This window comes from Macaca mulatta, chromosome 6 (assembly GCF_049350105.2).
Source record: "Macaca mulatta isolate MMU2019108-1 chromosome 6, T2T-MMU8v2.0, whole genome shotgun sequence".
NCBI lineage: Eukaryota > Metazoa > Chordata > Mammalia > Primates > Cercopithecidae > Macaca > Macaca mulatta.
Genome location: NC_133411.1, coordinates 16,166,557 through 16,186,915, shown reverse-complemented (window position 1 = coordinate 16,186,915; position 20,359 = coordinate 16,166,557). Strand labels below are relative to the sequence as shown.

The 20,359-nt window shown below is 47.4% G+C and overlaps 1 protein-coding gene across 6 annotated transcripts in view; it reads left to right on the top strand.

Annotated features, from left to right (window-relative positions):
- ANKH (ANKH inorganic pyrophosphate transport regulator) overlaps nt 1–20,359 on the top strand; it is a 156,319-nt gene that overhangs the window by 117,594 nt on the left and 18,366 nt on the right. For all 6 annotated transcript variants that reach the window (NM_001261260.1, XM_078004321.1, XM_078004322.1 and 3 more), the window contains 3 exon segments: nt 1,580–1,714; nt 4,879–4,971; nt 9,111–9,206. In NM_001261260.1, the coding sequence (NP_001248189.1) occupies nt 1,580–1,714; nt 4,879–4,971; nt 9,111–9,206 (324 nt within the window).

The following is a 20,359-nucleotide window of genomic DNA, read 5'->3' as shown; positions in this document are numbered from 1 at the left end:
GATGGATGTGATCTGAGATGTCACTGTCCAGTCTCCTTATCCCATAGGAGGAGACAGAGGCACAGAGAATCTGTGGCCAAGGAATAGATACGACATTCGTGGTTTCTCTTGCTCTTCTAAGTTACTCTGCAGTCAACAAAGGTTTCAGGACCCACGTTACCTTTGAGTTTACATTTCACTGTGTTTAATTTTATAGCAGGGATCCAGGCTTTGTTTATACTTTCTTCAATGTACCAGTCCCTTATTCAGGTACCTCCTGGGGACCGAGTACAACATTAGGTACCATAGGGCAACACAGAAATTTTGAGATATGGTCTCTACCCTCAAGCAGCATCATATCCCGTTTGGCAGGTCAGAACAATACAGAAGCAACAATTAAACAGTCATCTGAGACAGCACATCACCTGTATGAGGATTTAGGAGCCACTAACACTGGGAGAAGGATTGTAGTGATGTAGTGTAAGATGCCTCCTTGGAGGAGGCAGATCTTGCTGTGCCCTGAAAGTTGAATAAGAAACAAGTAGGAGTGAGATAGAGAACCTTAGAGAGATGACCAAAGCATTCTGTTTGTTGTAAGTATAAACCGTATCTGATTTCTGCGTGTGCTAATTTTCCCTTCCCATAGGTATGAGACATCATTTGGTTTGTCTGCATTTAGCTGTAAGGCATCTACAGCCCTAAATTCATCCCCTCACCTTACCCTGATCCCCACTTGGGCCACACATTACTTTGTGGTGTCAAGCAGTAATTGTTTTGACCACTTACCTCCATCCAAGGTCAGGCTGTCAGTGAAATCCTATCTAGTTATCTCATCACTAGGCCAACCACAAATTGGTCTTGATGGTAACAATCTGTCTCTTAACATTTAGCCACCAGCAAAAGGAAATAAAGTGGCCACGATGGTTCTGTGATGTAATTCTCACCCTTGTGAACAATCAAAACCAAAATTGCATAATGAAAGCCAGGCTTTAAAGATATCCCACACCTTTGCCACAGAAGTCTTAGAAATCCCTTGTTCTTTACATGCCTTTATTTTGGTTATGCTTTTGAGCAGTTTACATGACGTCTATGAGAGCTCCGAGAATAAGAACCTCTGTAGTCAATTTCTACACTGCCAAAATAATTAGGCACATTTTTGTGAGCTGATTCCAAAATAAATTATAATAACTTTTTTATTTCTAAGAGTTACCTCTTCCTGACATGGCTTCTAGCCAGCCCATTTGATGAGATTAACAAAGACTTAATTTCAAACCTGTTTCTCAGGCCCTAGATGTGGGTTCTACCTTGGTTAGAGATTCCCTGAGTCCCAGTATGGAAAAGAGTGGTTGGGATCCATTAAATTTCAGTGTGTGTTTTAATTTCACAGCAGCTTGCCAGCTGTCTCAGTTAATTTCTATTAAGACTGAACATTTTATTCTAATTCAACTTGGCTTGTCTACAGACACTTTTCCTTATATTACTTTCAAGTATAATGAATTGGCTGGTGATTAACATACGAAGGAAAAGCTTTGATTCTGAATTGTTTTTTCCATTCTACTTGTAGAGTTTAGGTAACTTTTATCTTCGTTTCTTAATGTAGGGAGATGCAACAATAAGAAAGATGCTGAGCTTCTGGTGGCCTTTGGCTCTCATTCTGGCCACACAGAGAATCAGTCGGCCTATTGTCAACCTGTTTGTTTCCCGGGACCTTGGTGGCAGTTCTGCAGCCACAGAGGTAGGCCATACTTTGGGGATGTGGGGCTTATAATCAGCTTGGTGGGGCAGGGGGTGCCGAAACTGATGTCCAGTTCTTCTTGAGAGCTCAAGTAATTCTCCAATTTTAAATTACCTGACAGTCACCCTAGGAAACCATAAAGATCTCGTTCAGTGACGTATAATCATGTAATTGTATATTTTTATGATTATGGGAGAAAACCTGTCATGCATGTCATACATCCTTCTTGCTTATCATATGAGGAACTGAGGCACAGAAAGAAAAGGTTAAAGGCACAGAACTCGCTGGAAGCTGGGCTAGTGTTAGAATCCAGGTTTTCTGACTTCTACTCCGTTTTCCATGTCCACGGAGCCAGCACCGGCCTCTTCACCGTGGGGGCAGAGGACGATGGAGCATGCCACGTGGCAGCCGAGCGGGACACACCCAGTGGCTGCAGGGCCGCTGCCTCTGTGTTGACCCAGCCTGCCCTCACCTGCCCTTCATCGTCATGCATGTGCCACCCCACCCGTCACCACCACACCCGTGCCTGGCCTGCCCACCTCAGATGGGGAGCTCCTTGATCGAACAGACTTTCTCTGGAAACTGGCAGCCACTCCAAAGAAAGAGTTGACTCATTTTTCCCTCTTTCAAGTTGGGTTTGAACAAATAGAATTACTTCATTGGCTTCCTCCTCCACTGCCCTCTGGAGAATTAATTCCAACTCTGGAACTGCTGCTTCCGAGGAAGGCTCATGGCTGCCCACGAGGGCCCCCTGTCCAGGGGCTGCCTCGCGGGGAGCGGTCTGGAGCCCTAACTGCACTGTCAGCATGTCTCCAGCCAGAGCCCCTGCCAGTTTCCATGTCCTGGGAAGCTGCTCATGTTCTCCTGGAAAGAGAAGCACATAAATCCGAAGCAGAACACTTTCTCTTGCTTCGGTGTGTTCCTGGATTTTGTTTTTTGAGTCATGAGCGTCATCTTGGGTGGCTACTGTAACACACAGTTTTTGTTCTTGAATACTTCAGTTCAAGTTTCTCATAAAAAGTATGGAACCCCCGCCACCTGTGTGCTAGAATTCCATCCTCCCCTTTAACAAAAGAAAAAGGACAAGTATACGTTAGAGCCATTTGAAAATTGCCCTCGATGGCATATAGGAACAGCACGTGGGGTACAGCGCTGGCATTTATTGGTCATCTGCTCATGTGCCAGGCATTTATGTACATTTCCTTGACTCCCCAATAACCCTATGGGATGGATATTATTCTTACTGTTCCACCAGAGGAGCAAGAAGGAGAGCTGTGGGAGAGGTGGTGCTTTGCACAGCTGGGGAGCGATGAGGTGAAGGTTTGGATCCAGGTCTGCCCGATCCCAACGCTCCTTTTTGTTCTAGCACACCACACCACACCACACTTCCGTCACACTGCTGGGGACTTGCCTCATGTTCCTGGAACCTCCGGGCATTGCCGTTTCGTTAATTAAAACAGATGAAGCTCGCTTTCCTCCTTCACAGGCTAGGCAGAGAGTTGAACACTGCCAGGATGTAGGTTTAGATGCTTTGTTTTCACTTTTCTTCCTTTTCATTCACATAGGGAAGGAACTGTCATTGTATTTTTCTCCTTTAAGAGGCGGGGTCTTGCTTTGTCACCCAGGTAGGAGTGTAGTGGTAGCACGATCTTAGCTCACTGCAGCCTCGATCTCCTGGGCTAAAGCAATCCTCCCACCTCAGCCTCCTGAGCCACCATGCCCAACTAATATTTCAATTTCTTTTGTAGAGACGGTGTCTCGCTTTGTTGTCCAGGCTGGTCTCAAACTCCTTGGCTCAAGCAGTTCTCCAACCTCAGCCTCCCAAAGTGCTGGAATTATAGGCATGAGCTACCATGTCTAGTCAGAAACTCATATTTTCATGGAAACACATTGATAGCTTTCTGCACAAAATGTGTATTTAATTTTCTTAAATTAAAAATCTAAATTGGGCCATAGTGACCAAACAGACTGGGAGTGAGTTGGGTTGGAAGGAGAGTAGCACAGAGCCATCAACAACCACCGAAAATGTCAGCGTCCCTGAAGGATGGAGTGGAGGCTTAGAGGTGGATCCCAAGGAAGAGACCCTCCGAAGAGCAGGGAGGGCTCGCAATTTCATTTTGAGAATCCAGAATAAATAGGGCTAGACTAGAGGGTTCTGTGTAGCTCAATGGAATGAGCAAAGATTCTGGAGTTGGGTGGACCTGGGTTGAAATCTTGGCGTCTCAGAGCAGTGGATGGTCTTTTCCCATCTTTATAGCCTACACTTTAAGATTAAGGTGTAATAAAACCCAAAGGGAAGGATTGAAACTGTCTTTGCAAACATATGACTGAGACAGTGAAAGAGATCTGACTTAACTGACTCCATCTTGCTTCTAACCTCCCAGCCATCCTTGTTCTTTCCTGGGCATAGGCCAAACTAACTTTGGGAGAAACTTATAGCTTATAGTTTAAACAAAAATGGTAAGAGCAAAGCAGACCTCCTTCTTGCCTGGGGACTAGATTGCCTTTGTAGAACTAGCATTAGCCACAAGATTAGAAATGATGCTTTAGGGGTCATGCAGCCGGAGGCTACAACATTCTGACCCTCCCTAAGCTGCTCCAAAGATCAGTGCTTACTTTGCAGACCCTGCACTTGATGGATCAGCTGGCCCCACGCAGATCAATCAACTGGCTCATCCGAGCTTGTGGCCCCCACCCAGGAACTCACTGAGCACAAGAAGACAGCTCTGACTTCCTGTGATTTCATCTCTGACCCCAGTGCTCGGGGAGCCTGATTTGAATAATAATAAAACTCTGGTCTCCCTCAAAAAGAAAAAAAAAGAGAGAAAAAATAAAAGGAGTCTTGGCTTCCCAGCCAGTGGTCTGCACCTCTTTCTCGTTGCATCCGCATAAAACATGATGCATCCCCATTGTTTCACGTCCACTTTGTTGGCTGGCTCATTCCACTCGCAAGGATGCGGCGGAGTGCCTGCCCCTAGGAGCCCAATTTGCTGTCAGTTCCCCCCGCCCCGGGCTGTCCTGTGACTGCCTGATGTTTGTCCCCCAGTGTGGAGGGCTCTTTCCTCAGTGGCTGCACCTGAGCCAGCGTGCTTTGTCACCTACTCTAGCTCCTGGAGGACTTTCTGCTGATACCCTGCTAACTCTGCCACCTCTTCCTGTTGCAGGCCGTGGCGATTTTGACAGCCACGTACCCCGTGGGTCACATGCCATACGGCTGGTTGACGGAGATCCGTGCTGTCTATCCTGCTTTCGACAAGGTGAGAACCCGTGCGGTGTCGTGTCTGAAACACGCTTTTGAAATGACTACTTGATAGACAGGGCTCTCTGACGAGGGACACTTTGTTGCTCCTCAGTCCTGCTTCCCTTTGTAAGGTTAATATGACGTTGGGGACGTTGAAGGAATATTTTCCTCAGAAAATAACAGGCAAGTTGAAGCTTGCCTTGACGCTGATCCCGTGATGCTTTTCCAAAGTGATCTTCTGTAGTTACTTTCAGGTTATTCCCATTGAGTAATGATTTGTTTGCGAAAGGGAAAATAAACTTCCCCCAAAATCAATTTATGGAATTTTATTTCTGTGGTTTGTTTCTTTAAACGAATACTTTGTTGACCCCCTACCAGATGGCTAAGGTGTAGGCAGGAAGCCGTGCTCCGGGCTTCATGAGGATGTGGTTCTCTTTCTGTGGGCTGGCCTACCTGCGTGCTCAAGCCTGGCCATAGGCAAGACCTGGGTCCAGTGTTTTGATATGGCAGACGTATTCCAGTGGAAAGCCTCTGTTGACAGCTGCTGTGTCTCCCCAGCCACAAGAGTCACATAACCCTTCTGCTGTGTAACTTGTGACCCAGTCAGCACTGTCCTGCTGTCATTCAATAGAAGTCTATTTTACAGCATTATGATTTAAACCTATAGACTTTTATTAATACTCTAAAACAAATGGCTGGTGAAACATACTCCAAAAATAGTCTACAGTGTTTTAAATGATACGTTGGAAGGAGGCAAACAGGCTGCCACTTCTTACCACGAAGGGCGCCTGTTGTGCCTTGAATGTCCGCAGAACTAGCAGCCACTGCCAGCGTCATGCTGTCTTATCCCAGCCAGAGCCTGTGAGGTGAGGAAAGGAAGCCTCCTAGCCAGCGGTGTCCACAGCGCTCAACTCTGGCAGAATGGGCAGCTTGGCACTGGACCCTGGGTAATGCTGGTCCCTCCCGCCTTCCCCCACCACCGGCCTAACCTCTCCTGGGCACAGGAAGCCCTGGGAAGCCACACAACAAGGCTAGGCCACCGGCTGCAGGCTTCCCTCCTTTCTTCACATGGCCACCAGCTTTCAGAATGCCCCCCTGAGACCGTTTGTGGGTTCTGGGAGGGGCAAGGCCTGGGGAGCAGGGACTGGGGACCCCCTCTCCCCCACCACACCTTACAGCCTGGCCCAAGGGCATCCGCCCAAGCATCTCTGAAAGTGTGAGATGGAGACGGAGGATCAAGTCTGGAGTATCACCCACATCTGCCCTCCTCCTCCTCTGCTCCTGCAGTTCCCGAGCAGTTTCTCTGTTAGGGCATGCTTGTACAAACACACACACACATCCACCCCCACACACAGCCTGCTCCCACTTCCCTATCAGGACATTCTTCCACTGCCAGCCCCCAGGCCACTCTTCCCTGTCTCTATCACTTGCATCCTCTATTTCCCTAGAGATAGAGGATCACCTGGGAAGGGTAACCCACCTGAAAACCAGTGAGGGATTCCCCTGTACTGAGCTAATGGGCGATAGGCCCCGAACCCTGTACTGAGTGGAATTTCCTCAGTGGACCATTAGTTAGGACCCGTCACCTACTGGACTGTGACTTAGGACCCGCCACCTACTGGACTGTGACTTAGGACCCGCCACCTACTGGACTGTGACTTAGGACCCGCCACCTACTGGACTGTGACTTAGGACCCGCCACCTACTGGACTGTGACTTAGGACCCACCACCTAGTGGACTGTGACTTAGGACCCGCCACCTACTGGACTATGACTTAGGACCCGTCAGCTACTGGGAATATTCTGTTGCAGCATCAGGATGCAGAGATCTCCTAAGAAATGCTTTTGGTTCCTGCTTCACAGGCCTCTGAGAGTGGACTCAGAAGGCATGAGTCACTTGCTGGAGAGAGCAGACACTGTTTGAGTGGGTTTAATTCAGTCTATAGATAGAAATCATTGTTTTCATTTCAAGGCACGTGTGTATAGAAGTAAATCCTAGAAAACCAGCATGAATGTATGTCTTTTTGCTAAATTTCAGTTCTAGCTCCTGATGAATAAGGTGATCATCTGATGAAACTGATGAGAAGGGCAAGTGCTGAAGTGTTAGAACCTTCTGGCTGCCTAGGTCTCATCTGAGATTATTTTTGGCCACCTTGAAATCATAAAATTTAACAATACAACAGTGTATGGTTTCAGTAAGAGCATCCAAGAAAAACATTGTTTTATTCTTGATCACAGAGGCTAGGAGCTATAAAAGAAATTCCTTTAACGAGCATACCTCTAGCCAGAACTTCAAGTTACTCCAAATCCTTTTAAAACCTCGCCCATTGTTTCCAAGCATTCCAGCGAGCCACGCCGGCCATTTATGTGAATACCGTCTATTCACCAAAATCTTAGGCACCTCCATGTGGACTTCCAGAATTTGCTGCATTGACAGTTGAAATCCTTAGCTTCTTTGTGGGCTCCAGAATCAGAGATTTAAAATTTCTCACATACCTTCTGGGAGTTCTAGCTAAGTAGGAGCTGAGAGAGGTTTCCACTAGTGCAGATTCTCTCTAATGTTCAGTTCTCTGCAAAAAATGATGCTTCTGAGCCAACTGGGCCAACAAACAGAAACGCCAGTGCTAATCTAATGATACTTGCTGGTTTATTCCAACGATCTTCATGTGAATATGTGCCATTTTGCAAATCACAGTGCCCCTGAAGGAGCTGTGGTACATTGCTGTCCCCATGGCAGTATGTGTGTTTTGCTGAGGTTCCCTAATTCTTTCCAACATAGGCCTCCTTCTCATCGTACCCAGCAGGGCACTGCTGTTACAGAGAGCGGTCCTCTAACAGATCCAGGGTGAATGGAGATGGAGGTCTCCAACCACTGGAACTTGTACTTTGCCATAGAGCAGTCTAGAAAACAGATATGTTTTAGAGACTAGAATTAAGAAAACGTATACTCACTCAGAGGTTGGTCCTGGTGGTGGCAGGGATTTGAGAAATGACCTTAGCCTCCCCGTAAAGGAAAATCACAAGCTCTTTTCCACGTGGATCCCGTAGTAGCTGTGGGTGTGTGTTTCACGAGGCTGGATGCGGAGCCAGGTGTTCAGGGTTTGTTTTTGTGAGTCGGCTCTGGGACTAATTAGGTCCATAATGAGGCCAGGGTTATTTTTCTCTGCCAGTTTTTGTGGTCCAGGGGCCAGACCCTCATTTTGCAGAGGTGAGAAGCACGCTTAGCATTGCAGCTGGAGAGCCTCGGCAGGCCCCTTTGACTGCCAAACTGGGGGACATCTGAGCCCCCCGCAGTCCTTCTTGAAATCCAGTGCAGCAGATGCTCTTGGGGTATCTCTTCTACTCAGATGTTGTGCTGAGTGCTTCTAGGGGAGACACGCAGGGCGTTATCTCAGCAAGCACAGCCTCACCGGGGTTGGACGCATGACAGGACGTGATGCCTGCCCTCAGAGAGCTCCAGGTTCATTGGGCTTTACAGGAGGTAGGGCTCAGCGTGGAGGTCAAAGGTCAGAGAGGCTTTTGGGAACAGATGGGCTGTGAAGATGATGGGCCTTCGAAAGAGGGATGTTTTTGAAAATCAGGATTCAATGGCAGGAGGAACAAAAGCGCCAGGTGTGTCAGGGGAAGAGCAGGAAGCCCCATTTGGGCTAGAAGTAGAGAAGTCACGGCTGGAGGGTGAGTCCATGTCAGATTGCACAAGGCCTTGAATGCCCGGTGGGATTTATAGTCCATTTGGTAGGGAGGAGAGGAGCCCTGGAGGCCCCTGAGCAGGGCCATGGCATTTAGGGAGATGCCCATGGTGGCCAGATAGAGGGTCTGCTGGGACCAGGAGTGGGGTGCATGGGGCAGGAGCAGGCTTCAGAGCTGAAGCCCCAGGACTGGGCGAGGTGGGCTGCCCAGGCCTAGGGGAGGTGACTGAGTTGGACGATGCTACAGGGCGTTAAGTCGAGAATTCACTCAGGTTAATGATCCTGTGCAGGGACCTGACAGTTGCCCAAGAGACACTCAACATGACAGCCACCTGGCAAACTGTCACTTGAAACCTCTTTTCAGACACATCAGATAAAACAAAAGCAAGATGCTCTTCAAGATCCCCTGGTGGGTTCAGCCAAGGATAAGCAGGGCCCATTCATGACTGTGGTTTTCTTTCCCCAGAATAACCCCAGCAACAAACTGGTGAGCACGAGCAACACAGTCACGGCAGCCCACATCAAGAAGTTCACCTTCGTCTGCATGGCTCTGTCACTCACGGTAAGGACAGAGGCTCTCTCTGTCTCTTCTCTCTGTTTGGTTTTTGTAAAGGGGCAAGTTGCTATTTTAAAGGGGGAAATCTTAAACTTTCCACGACGTAACGTGATGCTAGATTAATTAGCAACCTCTTCAATACATGTTCTTCTTCAAATGTGAACGATTGTTATTCAAGGAGGCCCTAGAGTCTAAGAATAAAGGACCTACTTCAGGCGTTTCTTGGGACTTCTCAAATGCTGCAGAAAGGAAGAGGTTGCCTTTAATTGGAATAATACACTTGTCTTGCTGAAAAATTTCCAGCCCACTTTTTAAACATCAAGAGTCAACGTTACAACCATCCCTGTCTCTTTTCCAAATTTAATCAGCATTATTTCAGTTTTCCCCAGTAAAAAGTCCTTTCCAGTTATGTTTGTGCTGACATAGCCTACTTACTTGGCCATCGCATGCCCAAAGGCATGGAGCCCCTGTGGGATCCCAGGCCCGTCTATCTGCTGAGGATACAGCTGTGAGCAAGCATGTGTGACACTGTGTCAGCAGCAAAGCCTGTCAGTATTTCTATGTACAACCTTAAATAAACAACACACATCCTTCATTATCAAGCCCCTGCGAGTAATTCAGGTGTGTTTGAACATTGATAATGTTCAAAAAACATGGAGAAATTAGGTGCATGCTTTATAGTCCAAAGGACGTGGTATATAATTTAAGGTTATTTAGAGCATTTATCAACAGTGGCAAAAAACCTACCGTTTATAAACAGCCTTCCATTGGAGACTGTGCCCTTTGGGTTATAAAGATGGAGATGAGAAGAGGATAAAAAGAAATAAAGGTCTTTTGAACTTGGTTCTGCTTTCCATTTTATTGTTGTGACAACACGTGTCTTATTAAATCCTGTAGAAACGTACATTCACATATACAATAGAAGTATTTGCAGAAATGTCAAGATGTGTGCAGTTGTCATTGTCAATAACTAATAAAGAGGACCGAAGGCCATGAAGGTGTTGGATTATGCCAGTAACGGGAACACAGGAGCTGGGTCCTTCTTACCATCATCACAAGAACCGTGGAGCTTGATGAGCTCTGTTAGTGGGCCATTAAAATCAAGGCCTGCGTACATTTTAAACCTTTAATGGACATTTTGAAAGCCTGCAGCTTAATATTTGATCCGTTGATCCAACACCTAATTAGATTGTCACAAGGGCAGTGCCCATCACAGAAGACCTCTGACACTGCCAAGTCATGACCTCTTGTCCTCAGCTGCCCTTGTCACCACCAACACAGCCCTTTTTGCCAGCCTGTCCCTGTGGAACATGGGGGCGTTGGGAACCTATTCCAGCACTGCCTCACTGCAGAAGAATTTCTGATAGCAATGCCTGTTCGAGCGGGGCCGGTTCCCCAGGCAGCCCTGCTCCCCTGTTAGCATGATTTCTCTCTGTGGTGTGCAAGCTTTTCCATAGTTCCCTAAAACATTAGCAAAACACTGAGCAACTTTGAAACCATTTAAAAGAGCATTTTAGGCAGAACAGAGCAGGTTTCTATTCCAGGAACAGACCTCAGCATTTGGAGACTGTGTTAATGGCTAGAAGTCCAAGGTTGACTCTGCTGTGAGGCCCTATGACTTGGACCTCACCTGCTTATAAAGCTGACAACTCCTGGCCGCCGCTGGCTCTGCAGTCCAGAAACTCGCCTCCTCTCTCTTCTTTCACAGTGTCTAACATCTTCCCGCAGCTAGAGTTGAATCTGATGGAGAGCTTTACCGATTGAGCTTAAGGACATTCTCCTCTCTTTCAGTTCACAGGCAGTAATTTGTGCTTCTAAAAAGATTATTCTGCAGCAAGTTTATTTTGAAATGATGATGACTTATAATCTGGGAAAGTGCTTACATTTCCCAGGTAGAGGCTTTATTTATTATTCTAATCCTCTATTTAAAAACCATCTGTGACTTGAAGTTCCTCAGGGTAAATTTTCACCTTCTAGAAATAGAGATTCAGAACCCTTTGTCGGAAAGGAACTTGGAGATGAACTAGTCAAAACCCATAATTTTTCAGAAGAGGAAGTGATTCACACCGGACAAGTGACTCGTCCAAGTATCCAGTAATAGAAGCGGCTACAGCCCAGCCTTCAGGGCGTGCTCTCCAGGACCCTGTCCTCTGAACCTCACTGTTCCCAGAGAGTAGGAACAAATATTGGCCCTTAGGCCTCCAGATCAGGGCATTCACCACCATGCCTGAAATGGTGGTTTCTTGCCCATTAAAAACCATAGTATTTGAGTTTGTGGTTTAGGAAGAGTCTCACATACACCATCCTTACGATGATTCAATCAATTGATCCAACATCTTGGCTAAAGGAATTTTCACTGAAAGACACATAGAAAAAAATATAAAGGGAGATTTTTCTTTCTTTTTTTTCTTTTTTGAGACAAAATCTCACTCTGTTGCCCAGACTGGAGTGCAGTGGCATGATCTTGGCTCACTGCGACCTCTGCTTCCCAGGTTCAAGCGATTCTTCTGCCTCAGCCTCCCCGGTGGCTGGGATTGCAGGCGCCCCCCACCACACCCGGCTGATTTTTGTGTTTTTAGTAGAGATGGGGTTTCACTATATCGGCCAGGCTGGTCTCGAACTCCTGACCTCAAGTGATCTGCCCGCCTCAGCCTCCCAAAGTGCTGGGATTACAGACGTGAGCCACCGCGCCCAGCCAGAGATTTTTCTTTCTAAATTAAACATTAAACTGTCCCTGTAATGAGTACATACCTTATTCTATCTCTTACTGTATTCATTCTTGTACATCTTTTGCTGCTCTTGGGCTCCAAACTTCATGAGGCAGGGTCTACAATGTCATCTTTTATCCCCAGGGCTTAGCATCCTGCTTGACACTGAGAAAGGTCACAGTAACAGGTTAACAAACACAGGAGTCAACTAATCCTTAATTATGAGACAACGGTTGGTCAGGTACCGACAGCATTCACCCTTGTGAACGACTATCTTCTCATTTATGCTCTGTTTGTACTATCTTAAAAGCTTTTAAAAGGCCCTTGATTTTCTAGTCTACTTTCTTTTTTCTTGGTTTTGGGGTTTATTTTTTTTTTTACTTTTTGTATAGAAAGGGTCTCACTATGTTGCTCAGGCTGATGTCAAATTCCTGGCCTCCTAAAACACTGGGATCCGAGGCATTAGCCGCTGCACCTCCCCTGTTTTTGTTTTTTGAATTTTGAAACTTCTTAATGTCAGGAAATAATGAAGCAGAGGTCATTGAAACACTTGAAAGCAGCACACTTGGTGTTTATTTCAGCAGATGATTCTGTGTATACAGTAGGAGCTGCGTGATGATGCCACAGCCCTCCACACATTGTCCAACATTAGCACGCTTTCCCGCACTCGGCTGCTTTGGGAAAATCAACTTTTGTCCCTGAGTCTTTGAGAAGAGCTGACCCCCAGGATCCTGTAGACACCCAATGACTCAGTGATTCAAAGGAAAACGTATACTGTCCAGAATCAAAATGCATCCTTCCCTCAGAACGGCCCCCTCTCCAGGCGCTGACATTTGGAGTTCAACACCTGCCTTTGCCTGTGAAAAACACCGCGGTGTCACTGCTGACCGTTAGTAAGAGGCTCATTTCAGCATGCTACAATGATGTGTTGGTTTATTCCCTATTACACATTTTCTATTTAAATTTAGAGTATCTGTCCTACTCCAGAAGTTGGTTCTGCCCTTGTACTCTTATCCAGCAGTGTTGTTGATCACTGGGTTTTCAGAAAAGCAGCAGATGTCTTCTGCCCAGTGTGGAAGAAGGGCTGAAGTCAGAGGGGTGTGGAGTAGGAAAATGGAAGTGTTCGCGTTTTCCATTAGCGTCTTGCTTTCAGTCTTTCAGAGCTGCGGTTAGGCATGCTCAGCCGGAGGTTGATGGATTGGTCTCTCTAAACCGTCTGATGGGCATGAGGATGAGAAAAGGGGGTACCTTTAGTTGATCCAAAAGATTAACTTCAAAACAGTAGAACTGTCAGATGAAACGGAATCTCCTTGATTGCAATGAGGGAGCAGACACAGTGCAAACCCAGGTTAGCAAGGCGCCTGCGGACTGACAAGCAGCTGTTTGGGGTGAAGGGAAGCACAGTTCAAATGTGGCAGAAAGCCATTTGGAAGAACAGCTTCAGAGGGTCTGCTTTCACGGGAAGCGAGCGGGGTTGCAGCCACGCAGAGGAGGCTGCGCCGCAGCCTCGCCATGCAAGGTGCCTCCGCCGGTGCTGGAATCAGAGCCGGTGGTCGCCTTGCCCTGAGCCTTCCTGAACAGCTGTGATGGCTGTCGCTCATGTGACCGGCTGTAGAGCACAGTGACAGTGAGTGTGCCGTAAAAGGCTGTACTTCTCTAGGTAGACACTCCTGGAGCCATAGGCTGAGCCGGCAGTGAGCGCACAGAGAGGAGCAGGCGCCGCAGTCCTTCCTCTCAGGTGGGGAAGGCAGCCGGCAGTGCTGACCTTACAGAAACCCAGCCTCCTCCAAACCCCTGGGACCTATCATGGTGCCCTCCTGGACTCTAGATGTGAGGATAAGATAGAAACCACTCACCGTCATGGGCTATATCTTCCAACAGTCCTTTTGGTGGGGAATAAGTGTCCCGAAAGAGTAATGGACCTCCCTATTCCTGGATGCCAGGCCCAGTGGTGAAAGCCAGCCCATCAGGCTGCTAAGTTTACCAAATGTGCCAATTTACCCAAAACATGACTTTTAAAAACTATTTCTGAAGTCCATAGCCAATCATATTTTAATAAACAGAAGTTTTTAACACCTTTGGATGCTTTTAGTTGACGAGTTTCCATTTTGATTTCACAATGACATTTTCAGAACATTTGGTGTTTCTCTTCTCAAGCTCCCTGCTCTGCTCTACTCTGGGGAGTTAGTGCCAAAAGAGGGGGGCCCTCTGCTTGAGGAGACATAGAGAAGGATCCATGCAAAGCACAGGCTTGGCCTCTGCTAAGGTCTCCCCAAACCATTAGCACACAAAGGAAATGGGCATCTCTCCAGACAGATCTTGGCAAGTAGAGCCAACGAGGCACTTTTGTGCAGTACACAACCTACATGACCATACCCAGCACCCCTGGGATGCCACATTCAGAGAAAGTCAGAGAAGGGGGAGAACGAGGATCAGGGAAAGGAGAGTGACTGAAGGTCAGAGAGGTGGAGTAGCATGAAGGTCAGAAGGAGAAGGGAGAGAAACTGATCAGAAAAAGAGGGGAAGTGACGAGTCAGAGAAAGCTGGAGCGGAATGGCAGAGGTGGGGGTACAGACAGGGAGAATGTGGAGGTCTCAGAGACCCTGGGGCCCTCCCAGCCCTTGGGGCCCTGCCAATCCTTCCAGTAAAAAATTGCTATATACTTTAGAAGAGTTTAAAAGAGACAAGATCTTAAAACTCAGAAAATTTGACAGATTGTTGGTTGGTCAAATTGGTTATCCAACGGTTGATTTTTGGTGAGCTGACCTGTTTCAAGATGGAAGGTGTGGATGGGACTCTGTTCTGGGCTGGCCCCGCACACCCATAATCCGATTACGCTGAGGTCATGGGACTATGCCACGACCCCCAGACTGCATCCATTGGCTCCCGAATAACTGACTTCACTGGCTTCAACACATGGAGGCTGCTTGATGTGGAGGTGTTGCTGTCACTTGAGGCAGAGAGAGAAGGAAGCCTAGCCACGCTGCCACAGTGTGCCAATCAAACCACGTGGCATCACGCAGTAGAGTGCAAGGGTATCTGAGGTCAGTGGCTGTTTGTATTTAAGGATCTGATTCTTAAAAATTAAAAAAAAAAAGTTAAAATAGATTTTTACTCTGGATCTTTCTGAGTCTTGCTTTTTGCAGTCAGTGGGCAGTTAAAGGGAGACCTTGAACCTGCACTCCTATCTTTATTGTTATGGGTTGAATAGGATTCGCCAAACATTCTTATGTTAAAGTCCTAACCCCCAATACCTCAGAATGTGACCTTACTTGGAAATAGGGTTAAGATGAGGCTCTGGTAGGTGAGTAGGGTGGGCCCATAATCCCATATGACTGGTGCCTTTTTAGAGGAAGAAATTTGGATACAGACGTGCACACAGGGGAAGCGCCTTGTGTAGGCTGGCGTTTTGCCGCCTCAGCCCAAGAGCTACCAGAAGCCAGGAAAGACCTGGAACAGACCCTTCCCTAGCACCTTCAGAGGACCCGTGGCTCCGCTCACACCTTGATTTCGGTCTCCAGAACGGTGGGACAGTAATTTTCTGTTGCTCAGAGTCACCCAGTTTGTGTTATTTTGTTTTGGGTGCCTGGCAAGCTAACAACCGTGATTTCTGAAAGGAAGGAATCTTCTTGTCACTTAAGGCCACATGGATTGATGAACCAGACTTCCAACTATTCAACTCACTTGTTTTTGTTTTTTGTTAGAGTCTATCTCCTTTTAGTTTCATGAGACATCTCTATTATTTTATTTCCAGATTCTCCATGTGAGTAGAGGATTTGTTTAGAAATATAATACTTTATGCAGTGTGGCCCTGTGTCTGCATTTTTTTAGTTTAATTTTTTTGTGTGGGTACCTAGTAGGTGTACATATTTATAGGGAACATGAGCTATTTTGATACAGGTAACCTGTGCCAGCACTTACGTGCTTAATGATATTTTTGCCAAAGGTTTCTTTGGGGACGGGGGTATTGACATTGTAGCATCTGATAGAAGTACCAGGACTAGATTTAAGGTACTTTGCTTCTTATTTTTATTCTGCTTTTTATTCATTGAATAATGCAGTGCCCCTCAACAAGGTCTTTGCAGAACCCAGGACTAACCTGTGCCACTACAAGCATTCAAAAACTGAAATATTTTTCCAATTTTCAGGAAACAAAATAAGTTGCTAGAATTTTATTCATTTGTATTTATCCCCCCCACCAGATTGCCTCAAAATCTTGATCTCTTCTACTATTTATCACTTGAACCTTATAAAGGGTAATCTGATTTGGCACAAAATTATAAAAATCACTCATTTTTCAGTTTGACGTATCAATACACACCCGTGTTCTGCCAAGAACCCACGTGGGGCCCACCACCTGAATGAGTTTGAAAGCAACAGGGAAGACACCTTGTTTATACCCTGGGCCTGCAGACGCTCACTGCTCACCAGCCCCTCCAATCCCTTAAGGAAGTAAAGCCTGGGCCCCACGGATCCCTGCACCTGCTAAGTGCTGCCTGACCCGAGTCCCACCTCAAAGAGGCAGGTGCCCAGCCCAGCTCTTTCGGTTTTCACTGCTGTGGAAGCAGAGCTATCACAGTGTTATAAATAAAGTTTCAGTGCCGCAGAAGAAATAGCACTCGAATATAAAATTTTCTTTTTAATTCTCAGCAAGGCAATGTACTTCTATAGAAGGGTGCGCCCTTACAGATGGAGCAATGGTGAGCGCACACTTGGACAAGGGAGGGGAAGGGGTTCTTATCCCTGACGCACGTGGCCCCTGCTGCTGTGTTGTTCCCCTATTGGCTACGGTTAGACCGCACGGGCTAAGCTAATTCCGATTGGCTAATTTAAAGAGAGTGACGCGGGTGAGTGGTTTGCTGGAAAAAATGGTTATGGCAGAGCAGGAAATCGGAATGAGTCAGGGTGGAGCAGGTAATCAGAAAAGGTTGCTTTACAAGGAAGTTAAGTTTAAAAGTAGAAGGCAAAGAATTGAACATACTGACACATTGATTCTTTGAAGAGCAATTTAGAACTCATATCTAGCAATAGGGAGAGGTCAGTCACAAACTGCCATCCCACACTAATGGTGAAGTCACTCAGTAGGGCTTCATTGATCGACTTCCATGATTAATACCTTATGATTCCCTACAGGTTTTTAAAAAATTGGTTTTCTTAGTCTCAGCTTAAAGACAGTGTACAGAAACCAGACATCAGTTTGACCGGGTGCTTAGTCCAGACCCTCCCGACATGCATGCACCATCAGCGTGGAGAAAGCAAGGATGTGGTGCCCCTGGCCTCTTGGCTTTCCGAGCCCAGCACCAGCTCGGAGGCTCTGAGGCACCCCGGGCTCCGCACACGAGCACCTTCTCCACGGCCTGAAACTCCCGATGGCCTGCCATTCCCTTGGGTGCAGCAGGCAGGGAGCCCAGCAAAGCCCATGTAAATGATCTCAGAATACCTCAAAAATTACCAATAGAGGTAATTACATGAAGCAGTGTGTGAAATGAGCACAATGAGGACCTAAAACAGCTGATTAGCATGCTAAGTGGCCATTGTGTAAGTTTAATGAAGTAACCTATCATTTGACACAGGAACAAAAGAAAACAATCAAAAAAACACTCTGATCACAGGAGAGACTTCACTGGCTTCCCTCTCCCAGGCCTGGGTGTCTCCTGCACCTCTGGGCAGCACGTGTTAGGTGCTTTTAGCTAGTCTGTGGTCTTTTCTCAAAAGGGTCTTCATTTTCTCTTAAAGGCTCGCTACTGTGTCCCCAACTCTGGGTCGGATGTCCCACTTGCTCGGGCACAGTAAGGTAAATGGGTTTGAATGGTGTCATGAAATTATTCTAGGGTCTTTTTGTATCTTCTGAGCCCAGTGCAAGGCTAAAAGAACCACAAAGCGCTGCCGAGAAACAGCACATATGGCAAACAACAGTGCCTCGAAACCTGCTCACTATGAATCGGTCGCCAGACAGTTTTCAGTGGCCTGTAGTCCTCCCTGGAGATGGCTCTTAATTGATGTGGCTTGAAGAATGAACCGATGGTTACCAAAAAAGAAGTTTCCAGAGGGCCAGGGTACACACACTGGAGCTGACACCACTGATCTCTTTCAAGTTCCCACCTTTGAAACTGGAGATGAGTTCCGATGGGGGGCTGCCTGTCACGTCTGTGGCTCTCATGACAGCTGACTGCCCTGTCTGTGACTGTTGACTTAAAAAGGGAAGAGGGATGGAGGCAGAGGGATTTAGGTCAAGCTGGAATTGGCCACATAGCTTGGTGCTTATAGGTGTGGGCCTTGGAGCCACAGGGCTTGGGTTCAAATCCAAGCTCCACCACTCACTAGCCGAGTGGCTTCAGGAAAGTCGCTCAAAACTGCAAGTTTCAGTTTCCCCAGATGCCACACAGAGATAATAAGAATTGTTCACCTTTTAAGATTTTAAAAGGAGTAAAAGCTTAGTGAGATACCTGGCATGTGCTATAAACAAAGAATGCCAGCTCTCCTCAGCCACCAGCTCCACCACTGGGACACTCGGTGGTCCCTAACACAGGGAAAGAGGGCTGCACATGTACCTAAGTGGCTAGGGGTATATTTTATGCCAAGGAATAATTTTATGAATGATATCTATATCTTATAGATAAATATAAAATTTATATTCTTCACATTTTTGTGGGTTTTGTTGGGGTGGATTGTTTTTTTAAAAGCCAGTCTCTTGATTGGTAGATTTACACACACTTTCAACAGATAGACCCTGCCACAGTCATGACCCCTGTGTGCACCATTTTTCTCCCTGCGGAAGCTCCTTGGTTGAGCCATCACCCCCTGCTATTTACAGCCTCCCAACCCCAGGCACAGATGGTGCTACCCGAGCCCCATCTGCTTGCTAACAGAGATGCCAGTTCTCCATCAAACTGTAGTGAGCACAAAGAGGGGAATGAATAGGTTGCGTCCTCTGACTAGACATCTGATAGAACCGCAGACACAACCACATAGTAGAAAATGCCAACAAGGACCAATTTTAAGTTGCACCTGGGCCTAGGAAGCATGTTCACATTTGGAAGTCCTCAGATGAGAAAGAACACCTGTGTGTCCGCAGAAACCTGGGTCCTGTGGGGCACACGTGATGCTCCTAAGGACCCCTCACGAGCCCTGTTCGCATGACACTCACACAGCTCCCTGGGCCTCCCGTGTCTCGTCTCTCCCCACATTGGCCTGTCCCACACAGGTGTGGCCGTATCCATCGCCGAAATCATCGAACGCCTAGGCAGTGGGGCAGGCCACTTCAGCCCATCACCTTCACTAATGCAGCCTAAGGCTACATCCGCTTTTTAAATGAGCCGCCTGGCACTGTTCTCAGGATAAACATGAGACCCATACGCTGCAGTCCAGGACTGGGCCCTTCTAGAATCCATCCTTAGGATTTCCAGCCTCGAGGCTCCCGGCCTATCCCTGATGCTCTAAGCTTTCTTTCCACCACAGATGAGTTCGTGCTGGGAACCTTGCAGGCTTTTACCGTTATCAACAGAATGCTTTGCTCCCTCTTGTCACTGTCAGTCTTCAGATCCCACTTGGCTGGGATTGCGCTTCCTGGATAGTTTGGAGGTGACCATCCTTGTTGGAGAAGGCAGACAGAGAGCGGGGGTTTGGAAGGTACACCCGGCCCCCGGCAGCTCTTTCCCTTTTCCATTCTTTCTCGTGGCACATTTTTTTACAGCTGTTTTTCTTTTATCTGAGCACTTTTACCCACTCCGAGCACTCGGGCTTTCACCTCCCGACCTTGTTCTTATGGGGGTTCTTACGTTCTTATGGACACATCGTGTGGTACCATCATAGACCCTGCCATAGACATGACACCTGTGTGCACCAGGCTGCCCGCTCAGCCTGCCTCTCCCTCCTAGCCATGGCTGACTCGGAAATGATAAAGATCCTCAGGAAGTGTGCCCTCTCAGTAGCCACTCATCCGCCCACAGCCTTCCAGATAGTCCTTCATCGCTGGCTGCTGCCCCCTGAGGACGACATGGCCTTTCTCACCCATGTTGGGCCGCCTCTCCAGCTTCCCATGCAGTGGTGTCCCCTCGCTCTGTGTTTTGCCTCGGTGGCTGCTGCCTTGGCATTGAGTGCCCCGTCGGGCTTCTTGGCAGGCAGGTGCTTCCTTATCAACCTCTCCCCGGCACAGACAGGCGCTCCTTCTCCTGCACTCCTGGCACCCGCTTCTTGCTGGCAAGTACACTGGGCACATCTACATACACGTCGGCCCCATCCTCAAGGCTGCAAGCCCTTCAAGGTAGACTCTGCATGAGGCGTCCCAGGACCTGGGTAAGGAAGACCTGCAAGAGGGTAGCTGAAGGCATGGATGCATGTTTTGCTGTCCCCAGTACCCTCTTCCACACCTGGGGACCACGAGGCCTTCAGATGCCTTCTGTTTTCCTCCTCGGGGCCTGTTTTCTGGTTGTTGGGAGAGAATTTGTCTTC